At 41.8% G+C, this 14,878-nt stretch overlaps 2 protein-coding genes across 4 annotated transcripts; both read left to right on the top strand.

The window, feature by feature from the left end:
- Nucleotides 1-1,191: 1,191 nt before the first annotated feature.
- On the top strand, nt 1,192-14,814 carry LOC115677210 (protein CYSTEINE-RICH TRANSMEMBRANE MODULE 1-like). 3 transcript variants are annotated; one of them, XM_030600333.2, is made up of 3 exons: nt 1,192-1,366; nt 14,343-14,493; nt 14,602-14,814. In XM_030600333.2, the coding sequence occupies exons 1-3, from the start codon at nt 1,333-1,335 to the stop codon at nt 14,645-14,647; spliced, it is 231 nt and encodes a 76-aa protein (XP_030456193.1). In that variant the 5' UTR covers nt 1,192-1,332; the 3' UTR covers nt 14,648-14,814. The 3 variants fall into 3 exon arrangements, with proteins under 3 accessions (XP_030456193.1, XP_030456192.1, XP_030456191.1); XM_030600332.2 differs by lacking the exon at nt 1,192-1,366 and adding an exon at nt 4,653-4,774; XM_030600331.2 differs by lacking the exon at nt 1,192-1,366 and adding an exon at nt 13,616-13,862.
- Nucleotides 8,525-10,027, top strand: LOC130139523 (protein CYSTEINE-RICH TRANSMEMBRANE MODULE 9-like). Its single transcript, XM_056316686.1, has 3 exons — nt 8,525-8,782; nt 9,402-9,543; nt 9,648-10,027. The coding sequence occupies exons 1-3, from the start codon at nt 8,557-8,559 to the stop codon at nt 9,691-9,693; spliced, it is 414 nt and encodes a 137-aa protein (XP_056172661.1). The 5' UTR covers nt 8,525-8,556; the 3' UTR covers nt 9,694-10,027.
- Nucleotides 14,815-14,878: the final 64 nt, after the last annotated feature.

Below are 14,878 nucleotides of genomic sequence, written 5' to 3'. Positions count from 1 at the left end.
TAAATAGAAAAATAAACGTAGAAAACAGATTGCTTACAGAAGAAGGTTTGCGTTCCGAAGATTTGGACCGACCGACCGACCCCCCAGAGGTATTCACATTCGGCAAACGCGGAGAAGGAAAGGGCAAAACGGCAAGACGTACGCAATCCGACATTCATCATCATTTTCTGCAAACAAATAATTGAAATAAGATGGTTCGATGAAGAGACCGGCCTGGAGACGACACCGCGTTTTTCTTCTTAGGCTGGCTGGCTGGCATCAAACAAGGACAGCGGTCTCCTCTTCTCAGCTTTGTTTAATCCCCCCCACGTTGCACTGACGCCGCCAAAAAGCGCTTTAGATCTGGCGAATAAGAAGGTTCCCAAAGTTCCCCGTTCAATTCCGATCTGCATTCAACCTCCTTTTTTGAGATTCCTTCATGGTGCGTGCGCATACCCAAATGACCCCACGATTATTTAGGGTTCGATAATTCAATTGAGTACCGAAAATGAATAATCCGGCGCGTTGTAAGGCATATTAAACTTATTCGATGACCCCGACTGGTGCCGGCCCGCGAAATTCGATCGAGCGGGGAGCTCGCCCGTTATCTAAAGTTACATAGAGATTACCCCCCTACATGCGTCGAATTAAAAATTGGAAGGGATGGTCACTAGAAAATCGTCCGGATCACACCGTGTTAAGATCTGTCGACATCAATCGCGGTTCCGACCATACGAGAACTAATAACATTCGGCGGACGATATTTTGGTCGTTATCAAATAAATGTCCATTTCCATTTCTCGATGTTTTCAACGCTTGCTTTTCGATTCCCTTTGAGTCTTTGACACAAATCTCATAGATTGTTATATTTCACAAGAGTTTGTTCGCAATGACCTTCGCCACTTGATTTTTTTTTTTTGCTTAATCTAAATCTTGCAATTCAACACATTTACTTTTTTCTTTTCGAAATCCGAATCTCTAGAAAATTAATAACTCCTGCTTTTTCATAATTTACTTGAATTTTAATAATATATTAAATTTTGACAAGGAGAAAACGTAAAAATAGGAACCGGTTCGTCAGCTAAAAAGTTGGGGAAGAACGGGAAAACGCTTTTGCTTCGCCCTTTTGCTTAAGTGTAAATGGAGCTCACGCGGCGTGGCGCATCTTTGGAAGCATCGTCAACCACCACCTGCTCCGTCCTTCTCCTTGTCTTCTTCCTTCTCCTTTCTCTCTATAAATGTCGCACCATCTCTGCATTCTCTCCATCATCTCCATCATCTCTCTCTTTTTGTCTCCAAGCACAGACTTCTTCGTGAGCCAGAACAGATCTCAGTCAACGTTTCCGATCGAAGATGAGCCAATACAACAACCAGAACCAGATCCCAGGTAATGATCAAACCCACCCTTGATCTGTTTCGATCCTCCTGCCCTTCCCGGGGGGGTGCCGGTGGAGGCGGCGGCTGTGGCCGATTGCCCCGCCGCCGGAGTTCAAACGATCTTTTCGAATTGTTCAGCTTGAATTATGCTCTCGGGTATTCATGTACCAATGACTCGTGATGACGGTATTGCGGTATTTTGTGCAGTGGCGTACCCACCGCCGGCGTCGGCAACGGCGTACGTGGCGCCTCCACCTCCCGGCTATCCCATGAGGGACGGCCAACAACCTCCGCAGAACGCGGTCCCTATCGAGACCAAGACTAGGGGCGACGGCTTCTGGAAGGGCTGGTAAGTTATTATCTCACAATGTAGCCCTCTTTTATCGTTTTGTTAACTTTTTCTTCCTTGGTTTTTACGTACTCACTTGTCCTAATTGCTCTTCTTCTTCTTTCCTTCACCAGCTGTGCTGCGCTCTGCTGTTGCTGCGTCCTGGACGCCTGCTTCTAGGAATCCCCCGGAGAGGATCGCCGGCCGTTTGATTCGCCGCTCTTTGTGTTTAGCATTTGATTTTTACAGCTCTTTCTTTGTCATTCTTGGATAAATGGGACATGTTATTGTCCCCATGTACCTATTATTGTTGTGATATATACTAGTGTTCTCAGATTTTTCTTGCACCTTACTTGTCATCATTTCGACCCGTATTTCCTTTATCTTTCTCCTCCTTAAAGCGAGTCCGAGATGGATTATTTAAGCTTGAGATCCAAGATAGATGCGAACGTGGGATGTACGTATTCTTATTAACAAGTCGCAATACGAAGAAAGCTACAAGCTCTATTTTTGTCTCATTTTAGTGTAAATGACATCGAACATTGAACAAAATTCGGGGCGGGGGTGAGAATTAGAGCATGTACCAAGAATGAACATAGTTAAAAGCAAAAGGGTACTTGTGGCCTCATCTAGCCGTTGGCGATTTTATGCACTATTTATCTGAGAGGGAGAGAGTTATAATCCTTAACCAATCTATAAACTGTTTATGCGAAATAATGTATATTTCAGTTTTCCAAAGGAAAATGTTGCTATCATCACGAAAACGTGGTCAAAGCAACAATTAAGTAAAATTCATGGGTGTTTTAGATGGCCTAACTCCTCGGTGATTGGTTGCTAGACTAGCGTGTCCATCTTCCTTAAGAATGACATAATTCACAGAAAAATCCAAAACTTTAGATCCAATCTAATTCTGGCACTAACGAAAAGAATTTAGGTAACTACTGTAACAAGTAACAACATCCAAATTCAAATTAGGATAAAGTGTACCTTTTTAATCAAGAGAGAGTATAAGAAATTTTTCCTCTTCTTTTTGTGTTTATGTATCTTTCCACACATTATGCGGGTTGATTTGACTAGTTCATAATAAAGCACCACATGTATCGCATTATATTATTTTTCTTCGGTAACCGTGAATTGATTGCCAATATCGGATCTTTGGATCTGGGGTGATGTGAAGTAGTTATATCTGAAGCCGAACATTCCGTATTGAGTATGAGACACATCTGGCAATGCAAGAGGAGACCGTTAGTGTTGGACATCTCATCCACCCTTTTGTTAATAAAAAAAAAAGATTAATTGACGAAAGATCTTTTATAAGATATAACAATTCGACAGGGCCAAGAAGATGTCTTTTAGATAAGTCAAAAGGCATGGTTACGTCCAATGTAAAAGCATCACCTTTTACATTGAAATGAGAAGCAATGATTGAGTTTAAAAACATTTGCTACTTGAACAATTCTACAAAGAGCAGCCGGCCAAGGCCCTCGCCGGGGGCAGGCGAGGGCCACCAAGGGCATAACAGCCCTCGCCGAATTTGGGTGAGGGCTGCAACACCCTCACCTAGAGCTAGCAAGGGTCGGCCGGCCCTCACCTGTGGCTAGCGAGGGTCGCCGACCATCGCCTGTGGCCTGCGAGAGTCGGCCGGCCACCCTCGCCGGCCCTAACTCCAAACCCCCCAAAAAAAAACAAAGAAAAAGAAAAAAAACCATAAAAAGATCAGAGAATTATTAAAATATTATTTAAAAATGTCCACATCCGCGCCACGTGACTGGCCGGCGTTCACGTCATCAATTTAAGACTCAATTGGCAAGAAGTGAAAATGTTTAAGACTCAATTGATAAACTTGAAAAGTTTAGGACTGAATTGATAAAAGTGCAATAGATTTAGTACTTTTTGGATAATTTTCCCTGCGATGGAGATGTTATTCCCCAGCAAGAGCTTTTGATTCAAGCGTGCACGTCATTTCTTGGAAGGTTCTTTTCACGAGCATCTTTTGCGACAAATTTTGTTGGTTTATTATGGAATCGAATTTTTTGTTTACCCACTTGTGACAATAAGAACCCTCACCACTCACAGATCTTTCTACCGAAACCCATCAACTAGTCAAAACGCAGCCCTTCCTCAACCCAGCTTTCACGGATCAAACTTAGCTGGGTTTGGATGCGATCCCTTAATTTGCCATCTCGTTGATTTTAAAGTAGTCGACGTAAATATTTATTTCAAAGAACAATCCCAACTGTACCGCCTAAGTGGATGTGGTTGGGAAATTGTTTTTTAAACTAAAATAAATGCCTCGGACAGAAATACATTATACTATGTTAAAGAGGCTTCTGTTTGTCTGATAAAGATTCTCTCTTTCTTTTCCGGTGCTTACACACCATAGCTTTTATTTATAGTTTCAAATTCATGAATGATTAAGATTTTACCTTTATTTCCACGTGCTTTCATACAAAACTCGATCGGTTACTAGCATAGAGAGTTTGACTTCTCTGCCAGCCACAAACAATGCTGAGCATTAGCTGGTTGGAACATTGGTTTTTTGGGACTAAAAGAATACCTCGGAGAGAAACATCCTGTACTATTTGAAGAGACTGATTTGCATGATTAAGATTCTCTCTTTATATCCATGTGCTTTCATACCATAATATCTTAAAAAGATCTTCTGATGACTCATTTTTTGAAGTGATCCAAACTCTAAAAAATGAGGAAAACGTTTTTAGACGGAAAATTTTTCGCACAAGAAATAGAGCCTAAGTATTCTTTAATCAAGATAGAGTAAATAAATGTTTTCCTATTCTTTTGCTTAGCCCTTGTGTATTCGAGCTCACGCGGCGTGACGCGCCTTCGGAAGCATCGTCGAGTCAAACCACGCTGCTCTCTCCTCCTCCGGGTCTTCTTCCTCATCCTTTCTTTCTATAAATCTCGCACCATCTCTGCATTCTCTCCATCCTATCATCTCTCTCGCTTCCTCTTTCCATCATCTCCATCATCTGTCTCTTCAAGCACAGACTTCTTCGTGAGCTAGAAGAGATCTCAGTAAACGTTTCCGATCGAAGATGAGCCAGTACAACAACCAGAACCAAATCCCAGGTAATGATCAAACCCATCCTCCATCTGTTTCGATCCTCCCGCCCTTCCGAGGGGCTGGTGGAGGCGGCGGCTGTGGCCGCTGGCCCCACCACCGGAGTTCAAACAATCTTTTCGAACTGTTCGGCTCGGATTATGCTCTCGGGTATTCATATACCGATGACTCGTGATGACAGTATGCGATATTTTGTGCAGTGGCGTACCCACCACCGGCATCGACGATGGCGTACGTGGCGCCTCCACCGCCCGGCTATCCCATGAGGGACGGCCAACAGCCTCCGCAGAACGCCGTCCCTATCGAGACCAAGACTAGGGGCGACGGCTTCTGGAAGGGCTGGTAAGTTATTATCTCGCAATGTAGCCCCTCTTTTATCTTTTTGTTAACTTTTTCTTCTGTTTTTTTAACATATTCACTTGTCCTAATTGCTCTTCTTCTTTTCTTCACCAGCTGTGCTGCGCTCTGCTGTTGCTGCGTCCTGGATGCCTGCTTCTAGGAATTCCCCGGAGAGGATCGCCGGCCATTCGATTCGTCGCCCTTCGTGTTTAGCATTCGATTTTTACAGCTCTTTCTTTGTCATTCTCGCGATAAATGGGACATGTTATTGTCACCATGTACCCATTATTGTTGTGATATATACTAGTGTTCTCGGATTTTTCTTGCATCTCGTGTCATTAATTCGATCGGAGTTTCCTTTCTCTTTCTCCTCCATAAAATGAGCCAGTGCTGGATTTAAGCTTGAGATCCAAGGTAGATTCGAATGTGAGACGTACGTATTCATGTTAACGAGTCGCAATACAAACAAAGCTACAAGCTCTATTTTCGTTTCATTTTAGTGTAAATGACATCCAACATTGAACAAAAATCCTTACCAAAAAAAAAAAAAACATTGAACAAAATGGGGGGTGGGCTTGAGAATTAGAGCTTGTACCAAGAATGAACTTAATTAAAAGCAAAAGGCTACTTGTAGCCTCCTCTAGCGGTTGGCGATTTTATGCACTATTTATTTGAGAGAGATAGAGAGTTATAATCCTTAGCCAACCCATAAAACCGTTTGTGAGAAATAATGTATATTTTATTTTCGAAAACAAAATGCTTCTATCATCACTAAAACGTGGTCAAAATAACAATTAAGTAAAATTCATGGGTGTTTCCAAAATTCATGGGGCCGTTTCCAAATTAGATGGCGTAACTCTTCGGTGATTAGTTGCTTGACTAGCGTGCCAATCCTCCTTAAAGAATGGCATAATTCCCTATAAATCTCACAATTTTAGGTCAAATCTTAATTTTATTATGAACATTTTTTTTGTTTGAAAAAATCCCAAACTTTCACTATGTCCCCGCGTCCAAAAACCACTACTAGTTTTTTCTTTTCAAAATTATCAACATCAGGGCCAGTTAGAAGTCTATTATCAGAGTACGTATCTTTATCAACACCCTCGCATTCGTATGAGACAACAAGAGTCTCATGATATTGATAATATTGAAGAAACCCATATCGATTTTTGGACATGTGAACAGATTTGAGATTACAGTGAAAATTGAGGATTTTTTTGGGATAAAAAAAAATTCGAGGCAGATTTGAGATTTAATGTTTTTAGGAAATTAGCCCCTGAAAATATTTGGTCACAGATATCAAGACTTATGCGAAGGATGTTGCTTGATGAGTGTTTAAGGCTCTCCTCAATCAAATTTGCGATATTGTAGGATCAATCCAAATTATGTCTATCACGAAGACTAGTCAATAAAAAAAAATTTCGACTTACTCTAAATATCCCCTCGTGTCACATTGGCCGCCACCTTGCACATCATTTATCCAATCAAAGCGGAATCCGTGGATCACTTGAATTCTGACCGGTGAGCGGTCTTCTTTCTTCAGGTCAACATCAGCGTCCCTATTCATAATTTTTTTTTTTTGCCTTTTCCAAGTCATTAGACTGAATACAATTATCTTAGCATGGTAATGTCAAATAAAATGTTTGAATGTTTGACGGGGCTTCTCTATATAATGTGATTAGGCAATCATCCTTTCTTTCCTAACTCTTTGATAAAATGTGACGTGACCAACTTTGATACGGATATAAAATGGACCCGTTTAACTATCTAGGTCATAAACGAGTTGGAAAGATCGACTTACTGGAAACGTGTTAATTATTCTTATAAAACAAAAGAGGTAAAATAGTCCAAAAAGTCTTAAACCTATTGTACGGCGGTCAATTCGGTCATAAACTTTTCAATTGTGCCATATTTAGTCCTAAACTTTTTGACAACTTGACAATTCAGTACTAAACATTTCAATTGTGCAAATTTAGTTATAAATATTTTAACAATTTACCAAACTAGTTCTAAACCTTTTAACGAAATGTCAATTTAGTCTTTCTGCTAATTTTGGTCGGAAATTACTGACGTGGTAGTCTAATTAATATTGATTGTCCTATGTGGCATGGCCGACGCTGATGTAGATAATTTTTGTTTAAATATTCTAAATTTTTATTGCTTCTTATTATTGTTTATTTTTTTCCTTCTTTCTTTTTTCTTTTTTCTTTCTTTTTTCCACTTTTTACATAGGGTCGGTGGGGCTACTGGCTACTGGCCAAGTGTCGGCAACTGGAGGAGGGCCGGCAACCCCTATCAGCCCCCGGGTGAGGGTTATGGCCCTTGCCCGCCCTCACTGTAGCCCGACCGTAACGCCTTTGCCTCGCTAGATCTAGCGAGGGCTCGCGAGCCCTCACCCAGGCCATCGTGGACCATAATGAGGACGTTGCGGCCCTTGCTGTGGTCGATGAGGGCCTAAGTGAGGGTTGCGAGGCCCTCGCCAGCCACAGCGAGGGCCGTGACCCTGGTGAGGGCCGTGACCCTTGATCAACGCCGACAAGGGCTTCATGGTCCTTGCCTAGGGGTCGACGACCGTTAAAAGAGGAAAAAAAAAGAAAAACCAACAAAAAAATCAATAAAAAATTTAAGAGTGAATTCTAAAATTTCTAAAAAAACTAAAAAAATATCCATGTTAGCACCACGTAGGACGGTTGATGCTGTTAGACTGCCATGTCAGTGATATTCAATCAAAATTAGCCAAAATGACTAAATTCCGATCTGTATTCAATCTCTCGAGATTCCTTTATGGTGCCTACCCAAATGACCCCCCACAATTATTTACGATTCAATAATTCAATTAATTACTGAAAATAAATAATCCGACACGTTATAGGGAATTAAACTTATTTGATAACCCCGATTTACACCGGCGCACGAAATTCGATCGAACGAGGAGCTCACGCATTATGTGAAGTGACATCGGGATTACACCCATGCGCATTGAATTAAAAATTGGCAAGGATAGTTATGAGAAAATCTCCCGGATTACACCGTGTTAGATTCTGCCGAACTCGATCACGGTTCCGACCATACGAGAATTAATCATATTCGGCAGTCGATCTTTCGATGGTTATCGAATAAAGGTTCGTTTCCATTTCTCGATGTTTTCAAAACTTGCTTATTCCAACACAATCTCGTAAATTGTTACATCCTACAAGAGTCTGTTTGTAATTACTTTCACTACTTAATATTTTTTGCTTAATCTGAATCTTGCAATGCACACATTTACTTTTTCCTTTTTGAAATCTGAATCTCTCGAAAAATAACAACTCCTTTTTTCATAATTTACTTAAATTTTAATAATATATTACATTTTGACAAGGGGAAAATGTAAAAAATAGGAACCGGCTCGTCGGCTAAGTTGGGGAAGGAAGGGAAAACGCTTTTGCTTCACCCTTTTGCTTTAGTGTAAATGGAGGTTACGCGGCGTGACGCGCCATCGGAAGCATCGTCAAGGCCACCACCTGCTCCGTCCTTCTCCTTGTCTTCTTCCTCCTCCATTCTTTCTATAAATCTCGCACCATCTCTCCATCATCTCTCCCTCCACAAGCACATACTTCTTCGTGAGCTAGAAGAGATCTCAGTCGACGTTTCCGAATCGAAGATGAGCCAATACAACAGCCAGAACCAAATCCCAGGTAACAATCATCCTCGATCCTCCCGCCCTTTCGATTTCGAATCTCGCTCTCTAGTTTTCACCGATCTAGTCTTGGCGAAATCGTTTCTTTTGCCCCCTCTTTTCAATTCGATAGTATTCTACAAATTGATAAGGACTTAGGATTTGCAGAGTTATCATGTTGATTGTGATTAGGGTCGAGCAAGTGGTCCGAAATCAGATAGTGGTTCATCGACGATTGTAACAGTAGTTCAGGAATCATTTGTTCGTCTGCACTTGTTAATGACACTAATAGTTCTTGAACTTTAGCCCAATATATAATTTGGTTCCTGAATTTTTAATTTGTTTAATATGATCTCTAGACTTTTGGTACATATTTAATTTAGTCTCGAACTATATATGAAAATGTTCATTAGACAAAGAAATTGATCTAGCTCTTGCTCTTTTTAGTTAGTACTTTTGTTTGAATTCTCGAGAGGAGTCACTGGCGGCCTTCCGGGAGGCTGGTGGAGACAGTGGCTGTGGCCGCTGGCCCCACCACCGAAGTTCAGACAAACTTTTCGAAATGTTCAGCTTGAATTACACTGTTGGGTATTCATATATCGATGACTCATGATGACGGGATGCAATATTTTGTGCAGTGGCGCACCCACCACCGGCATCGGCAATGGCGTACGGGGCGCCTCCGCCACCCGGCTATCCCACGAGGGACGGCCAACAGCCTCCGCAGAACGCTGTCCCTATCGCGACCAAGGCTAGGGGCGACGGCTTCTGGAAGGGCTGGTAAGTAATTATCAGCCTTCTTTTATCATTTTATTAATTTTTTTTGAATGTTTTTATATACACATTCAGTTGTCCTAATTACTTACCTTTTTTTCTTTCACCAGCGCTGCTGCGCTCTGCTGTTGCTGCGTCCTGGATGCCTGCTTCTAGGAATCCCCGGAGAGGATCGCCTTCCTTTTAATTCGTCGCTCTTCGTGTTTAGCATTCGATTTTTACAGCTCTTTCTTTGTCATTCTTGCGATGAATGAGACGTGTTATTTATCACCATGTACCCATTATTGTTGTGATATATACTAGTGTTCTCGTATTTTTCTTGCATCTTTTGTGTTATAAATTCGACCTCTGTTTCCTTTTTCTTTCTCCCCATAAAGCAAGTATGAGATAGATTTAAGGTTAAGATCCGGGCAGATGCGAACGTGAGTCGTACGTATTCGTATTAATGAGTTGCAATACAATGAAAGCTACAAGCTCTATTTTCATCTCATTTTAGTGTAAAAGACATCGAACAAAATTGGGAGCGGTGATGAGAATTAGAGCTTGTACCAAGAATGAACATAGTTAAAGGCAAAAGGGTACTTAATACTTATAGCCTCCATTAGCAGTTGGAGATTTTATACACTATTTATTTGAGAGAGAGAGAGAGAGAGAGAGAGAGAGAGAGAGAGAGAGAGAGAGAGAGAGAGAGAGAGAGAGAGAGAGAGAGAGAGAGAGAGAGAGAGAGAGAGAGAGAGAGAGAGAGTTATAATCCTTAACTAACCTATAAACTGTTTGTGCGAAAATGTATATTTCACTTTTCCAAAGCAAAATGTTGCTATCATCACTAAAACATGGTCATAATAACAATTAAGTAAAATTCATGGGTGTTTCCAAATTAGATGGCCTAAGTCCTCGGTGATTGGTTGCTTGACTAGTGTGTCAATCTTGTCAGCGATTCCAACCAAAATTGACAGAACGGATTGAATTGGCACAAATGCAAAAATTTTAGGACTCAATTGGTAAAAAAAAAGGTTTATGACTGAATTAACACAATTGTATTAGGTTTAGGACTTTTTTTGTAATTCTCTCGATCTATTTGGCAATGCAAGAAGAGACTGTTACCATTGGTCATGCCGTCCACCCTTTTGTTAATTAAAAAAAAACTTTAATCAACAAAGACCATTTATAAGATATAACAATTCAATAGGCATGGTTACGTCTTCTAGACAAGTCAAAAGGCATTTTTACGTCCAATGTAAAATCATCGCCATTTACATTAAAATGAGAAGCAATTATGGAGTTTAAAAACATTTGCTACTTGAACAATTCTACAAAGAGCTTTCCAGTTTGACCATCCGACGGAGATGTTATTCCCCCAGCAAGAGCTTTGATTCAAGCGTGTACGTAAATCTTGGAAGGTTCTTTTCTCGAGCAATTTTTTCGTCAAAGCTTATGTTAAGAGATCAACCAAATTGCAAAAACTGGATCTTGCCAAGTGTGACTTCGGGCAACCTTTCGAGAATGTAGATGCCCTCTTCTCGTGAAGACGAACTATCTAATTTCAATGACTCATCTATCCAAAATCACGATAAGGTCCGTTTAGTTGGTTCATGCAATGGAATTTTTTGTTTATCCGCTTGTGACAACAAGAACCCTCACCGCTCACAGATCTTTCTATGGAACCCATCAACTAGTCAAAATGTAGCCCTTCCTCCTTTCATGTGTCCAACTTGATTGCCATCTCGATGATTTTAAAGTAGTCAAAGTATATTTATTTCAAAGAACACCCCAACTGTATCTCCTCAGTGGATGTGGTTGGGAAATTGTTTTTTAAACTAAAAGAATGCCTCGGACAGAAATACATTGTACTATGTTAAAGAGACTTCTATTTGTCTGATTAAGATTCGCTCTTCATTTTCAAGTGCTTTCACACCATAGCTTATATATAGTTTTCCGTATTCATGAATGATTAAGATTCTACATTATTTTCACGTGCTTTCATACAAAACTCGATCGGTTACTTGCATAGAGAGTTCGACTTCTCTGCGATCCACAAACAATGCTGAGCATTAGGTGGTTGGAACATTGTTTTTTTGAACTAAAAGAATACCTCGGAGAGAAATATCCTGTACTATCTGAAGAGATTTATTTGTATGATTAAGATTCTCTCTGTATATGCATGTGCTTTCATATCATTGCTATGAAAGGGTCTCCCTCCACCAATCTATTTTACTTTTTAGGTTGATATTCTAGCATACATAATATGTTGTTTGGTGAATTATGGATTGTCTGAGAATTATAGCATCATTGCGAATAATTAGAAGAGTATCGTTGGTGTTTATCGGAAGGTAAGTGAATGTGCATGTGATCTAAATAGACTTAAATTTTAAATAAAGCTATACGTACTGCATCATCAAATTATAAATAAATTTTTATCAATTAAATTTTCATAACATAAATAATTTTATAGATTGTACACAATTTTTTCTTTCTTATGGAACTCAAGCTCGGGTGCTTAGGTCCCGGGTCTGGCCTTGGGGTACTTGGGCCCCAATATTGGGGTCTTGGACGCAGCCATTGTGGGGGTGGGGAGATTGAGGCTTGACCTTGGGGTCCCAAGTACTTGAGTACAATTGCTGCCGACTCAGGCACCAGTGTCGAGGTCTTGAGCCTAACATCGAGGGACCTTGGCCCGTCTGCCAAGGTCTCAGACTTGAGTACCAAGGATCTCAGCTTGAGCATTGGGGACTAGGCCTCAACCTCAAGGGAGTCGGGCCCGACCACGAAGTCCTAGTCGTAGGAACAAGGGTTTCTTGGGTCCTGCCTTGATGGACCTAGGCCAAACCCCATTGACTTGGGCGCTGGAGCTAGGTATTCAGGCACAGCTACCCAAGACACGAATTGGGCACCAGGGTCGTGGGCTTGGCCTTGAGGAGCCTAGGCCCATACTTTGTGGACTCGGGCTTGGCTGCCAAGGAACCGGGCTTGGCTGCCAAGGAACCGGGCCTAGCCTTGATTAAGTCGCGCCCAAGCGCTAATGACTTGAGCACGGAAGCCGAGTACCTGGGCATGACCGATGGGAATTAGGCTCAAGCACCGAGGTCTCTTGCCCGGCCTCTATGGACCCGGGCTCGAGTGCTAATGACTTGGCACAGGAGCTAGGTATCCATGCATGACAACTGGGGAAATCGGGCATAGGTACCGGGTCTCGACCTAGCCTCAAGGGACCTAGGCTGGGCCGCTATGGACCTACGCACGGGCATCGAGGTTCCCATGCCCAAGTGCTAAGGTATTTGGTCCAAGCACCGTTGTCTAGTTATTTTGAAAAATGATTTCTTATTTTTTTTAAAAGAGGATATTATTTATCTGAATTTTTAGCACAGGTTTTTCGTTGACTATGAAAAGATTTTCTGACAACTCATTTTCCTAAGTGATCTAAATGTCAGAAAATGAGGAAATGTTTTTCGGCATAATTTTTTTTTGTGAAACAAATAGAGCCTAATGAGAAGTGAACCTTATTCACATGCATGGTGAACGACTAATGATAAAAATTTAGCAAACCAAGGTAATAAAGAGAGGTGCCAAAAGTACCCGAATAGAAAATTTCGGGTATTTTCAGTTCGGGTAATAGGTGAAGAACGGATATTACCTATCTTGGTCTTCTTTCAATTCAGGTCTTCTTTCATTTGGACCCATTTTGATAGGTCTAGGTATCGCCGATGCCTGAACCGAATTGTTGACACCCCTAGTGACAACATCCAAACTCAAATTGGGATGAAGTGTGACCTCTCTCTCTCTCTCTGTTTTTTTGGTCTGCCAGATGTACATCTTGACTTTGAAACTCCTCCTCAGCGAGCCGCTAGTGGGCTCACATGGGGAAACCCCATAAAAATCTCTTTTCCTAAGGAGGGTAGTATGGAACTCCCCACTTCCCCATTTCTGGTCGGCCCCTCTATTCCCATGTGGGAATGGTGGCTACTGGGGAAGCCCCTACCGGTTGATTGTAACACCTTTAATCAAAGAGAGAGTATACAAATATTTTCCTTTTCTATTGCTTGGCCTTTGCTTAGTCTAATCGAGCCCCACGCGGTGTGACGCGCCTTGGGAAGCACCGTAATCCTTTTAGCTCCCTCCTCCTTGTCTTCTTCCTCTCATCATTTCTCTCTATAAATCTCGCACCAAATCTGCAATCTCTCTATCCTTATCATCTCTCTCGCTTCCTCTCTCCATCATCTCCATCATCTCTCTTTCTCCAAGCACAGGGTTTCCGTGAGCTAGAAGAGATCTCAGTCAACGTTTCCGATCGAAGATGAGCCAATACAACAACCAAGACCAAATCCCAGGTAATAATCATCCTCGATCTCCGTCGATCCTCTGCAATTTTCGCCAATATGATCTCGGCAAAATCGTTTCTTTGGCCCCTCTTTTTATTGCAACAATAAGGATTTACGTGAACTTAGGAGGTGAGGAATCGCGCGTTGCTTATGATTAGGGCTAAGTGAGAGCTCCGACATCAGATGATGGTCGATTGACGATTGAAACAACAGTTCAGGACTCGTTGTTTTGTCTGTCTGTCCGCCTTTTATTTGTTGAACTTGACTAAGAAATCAAATTAGCACCGGTTCTTCTTGGTTAGAACTCTTGTTTGACTTCTTGAGAGGAGTCACCGGCGGTCTTCAGGCGGCTGGCGGAGGTGGTGATTGTGGACGTTGGCCCCCACCACTGAAGTTCAAACGATGTTTTTCGAACTATTCAGCTTGAATTATACTCTTGAGTATTCATATACTGATGACTTGTGATGACGGTATGCAAAATTTGTGCAGTGGCCTACCCACCACCGGCATCAGCACCGGCGGCGACCTACACGGCACCGCCCCCACCGGCCGGCTATCCCACCAGGGACGGTCAACAGCCTGCCCAGAAAGCCGTCCCTATTGAGACCAAGACTAGGGGCGATGGCTTTTGGAAGGGCTGGTACGTTACAATCACACCGTGTAGCCCTATTTTTTTTTTTTTATATTTATAGGTTCAGCTAATTATACGTTCGCTTGTCCTAATTACTCTCCTTTCTTTCTTTTCAAGCTTCGCTGCGCTGTGCTGTTGCTGCGTCCTGGAGGAGTGCTGCTAGGAATCCCCGGAAAGGATCGCCGGCCGTCGCTCTTTGTGTTTAACATATGATTTGCCATAAACGGGACATGTTATTGTGACCGTATACCTATTATTGTGATGTATACTAGTGTTCACGAACTTTTCTTTCGTCTTTCGTATCATCAATTCGGCCTTGTTTCCTCTTTATTTCTTTTTCCCATAAAGCGAGTCGGAGTCCAACATAAGATCCGGGAAAATACGGGCGTGAGAT

The sequence above is a fragment of the Syzygium oleosum genome, unplaced genomic scaffold (genome assembly GCF_021117445.2).
Source record: "Syzygium oleosum isolate NSW1041296 unplaced genomic scaffold, Sole_v2.1 Sole_v2.12, whole genome shotgun sequence".
NCBI lineage: Eukaryota > Viridiplantae > Streptophyta > Magnoliopsida > Myrtales > Myrtaceae > Syzygium > Syzygium oleosum.
Note: the sequence above shows the minus strand (reverse complement) of the source record. Positions and strands in the feature narration are given on the sequence as shown.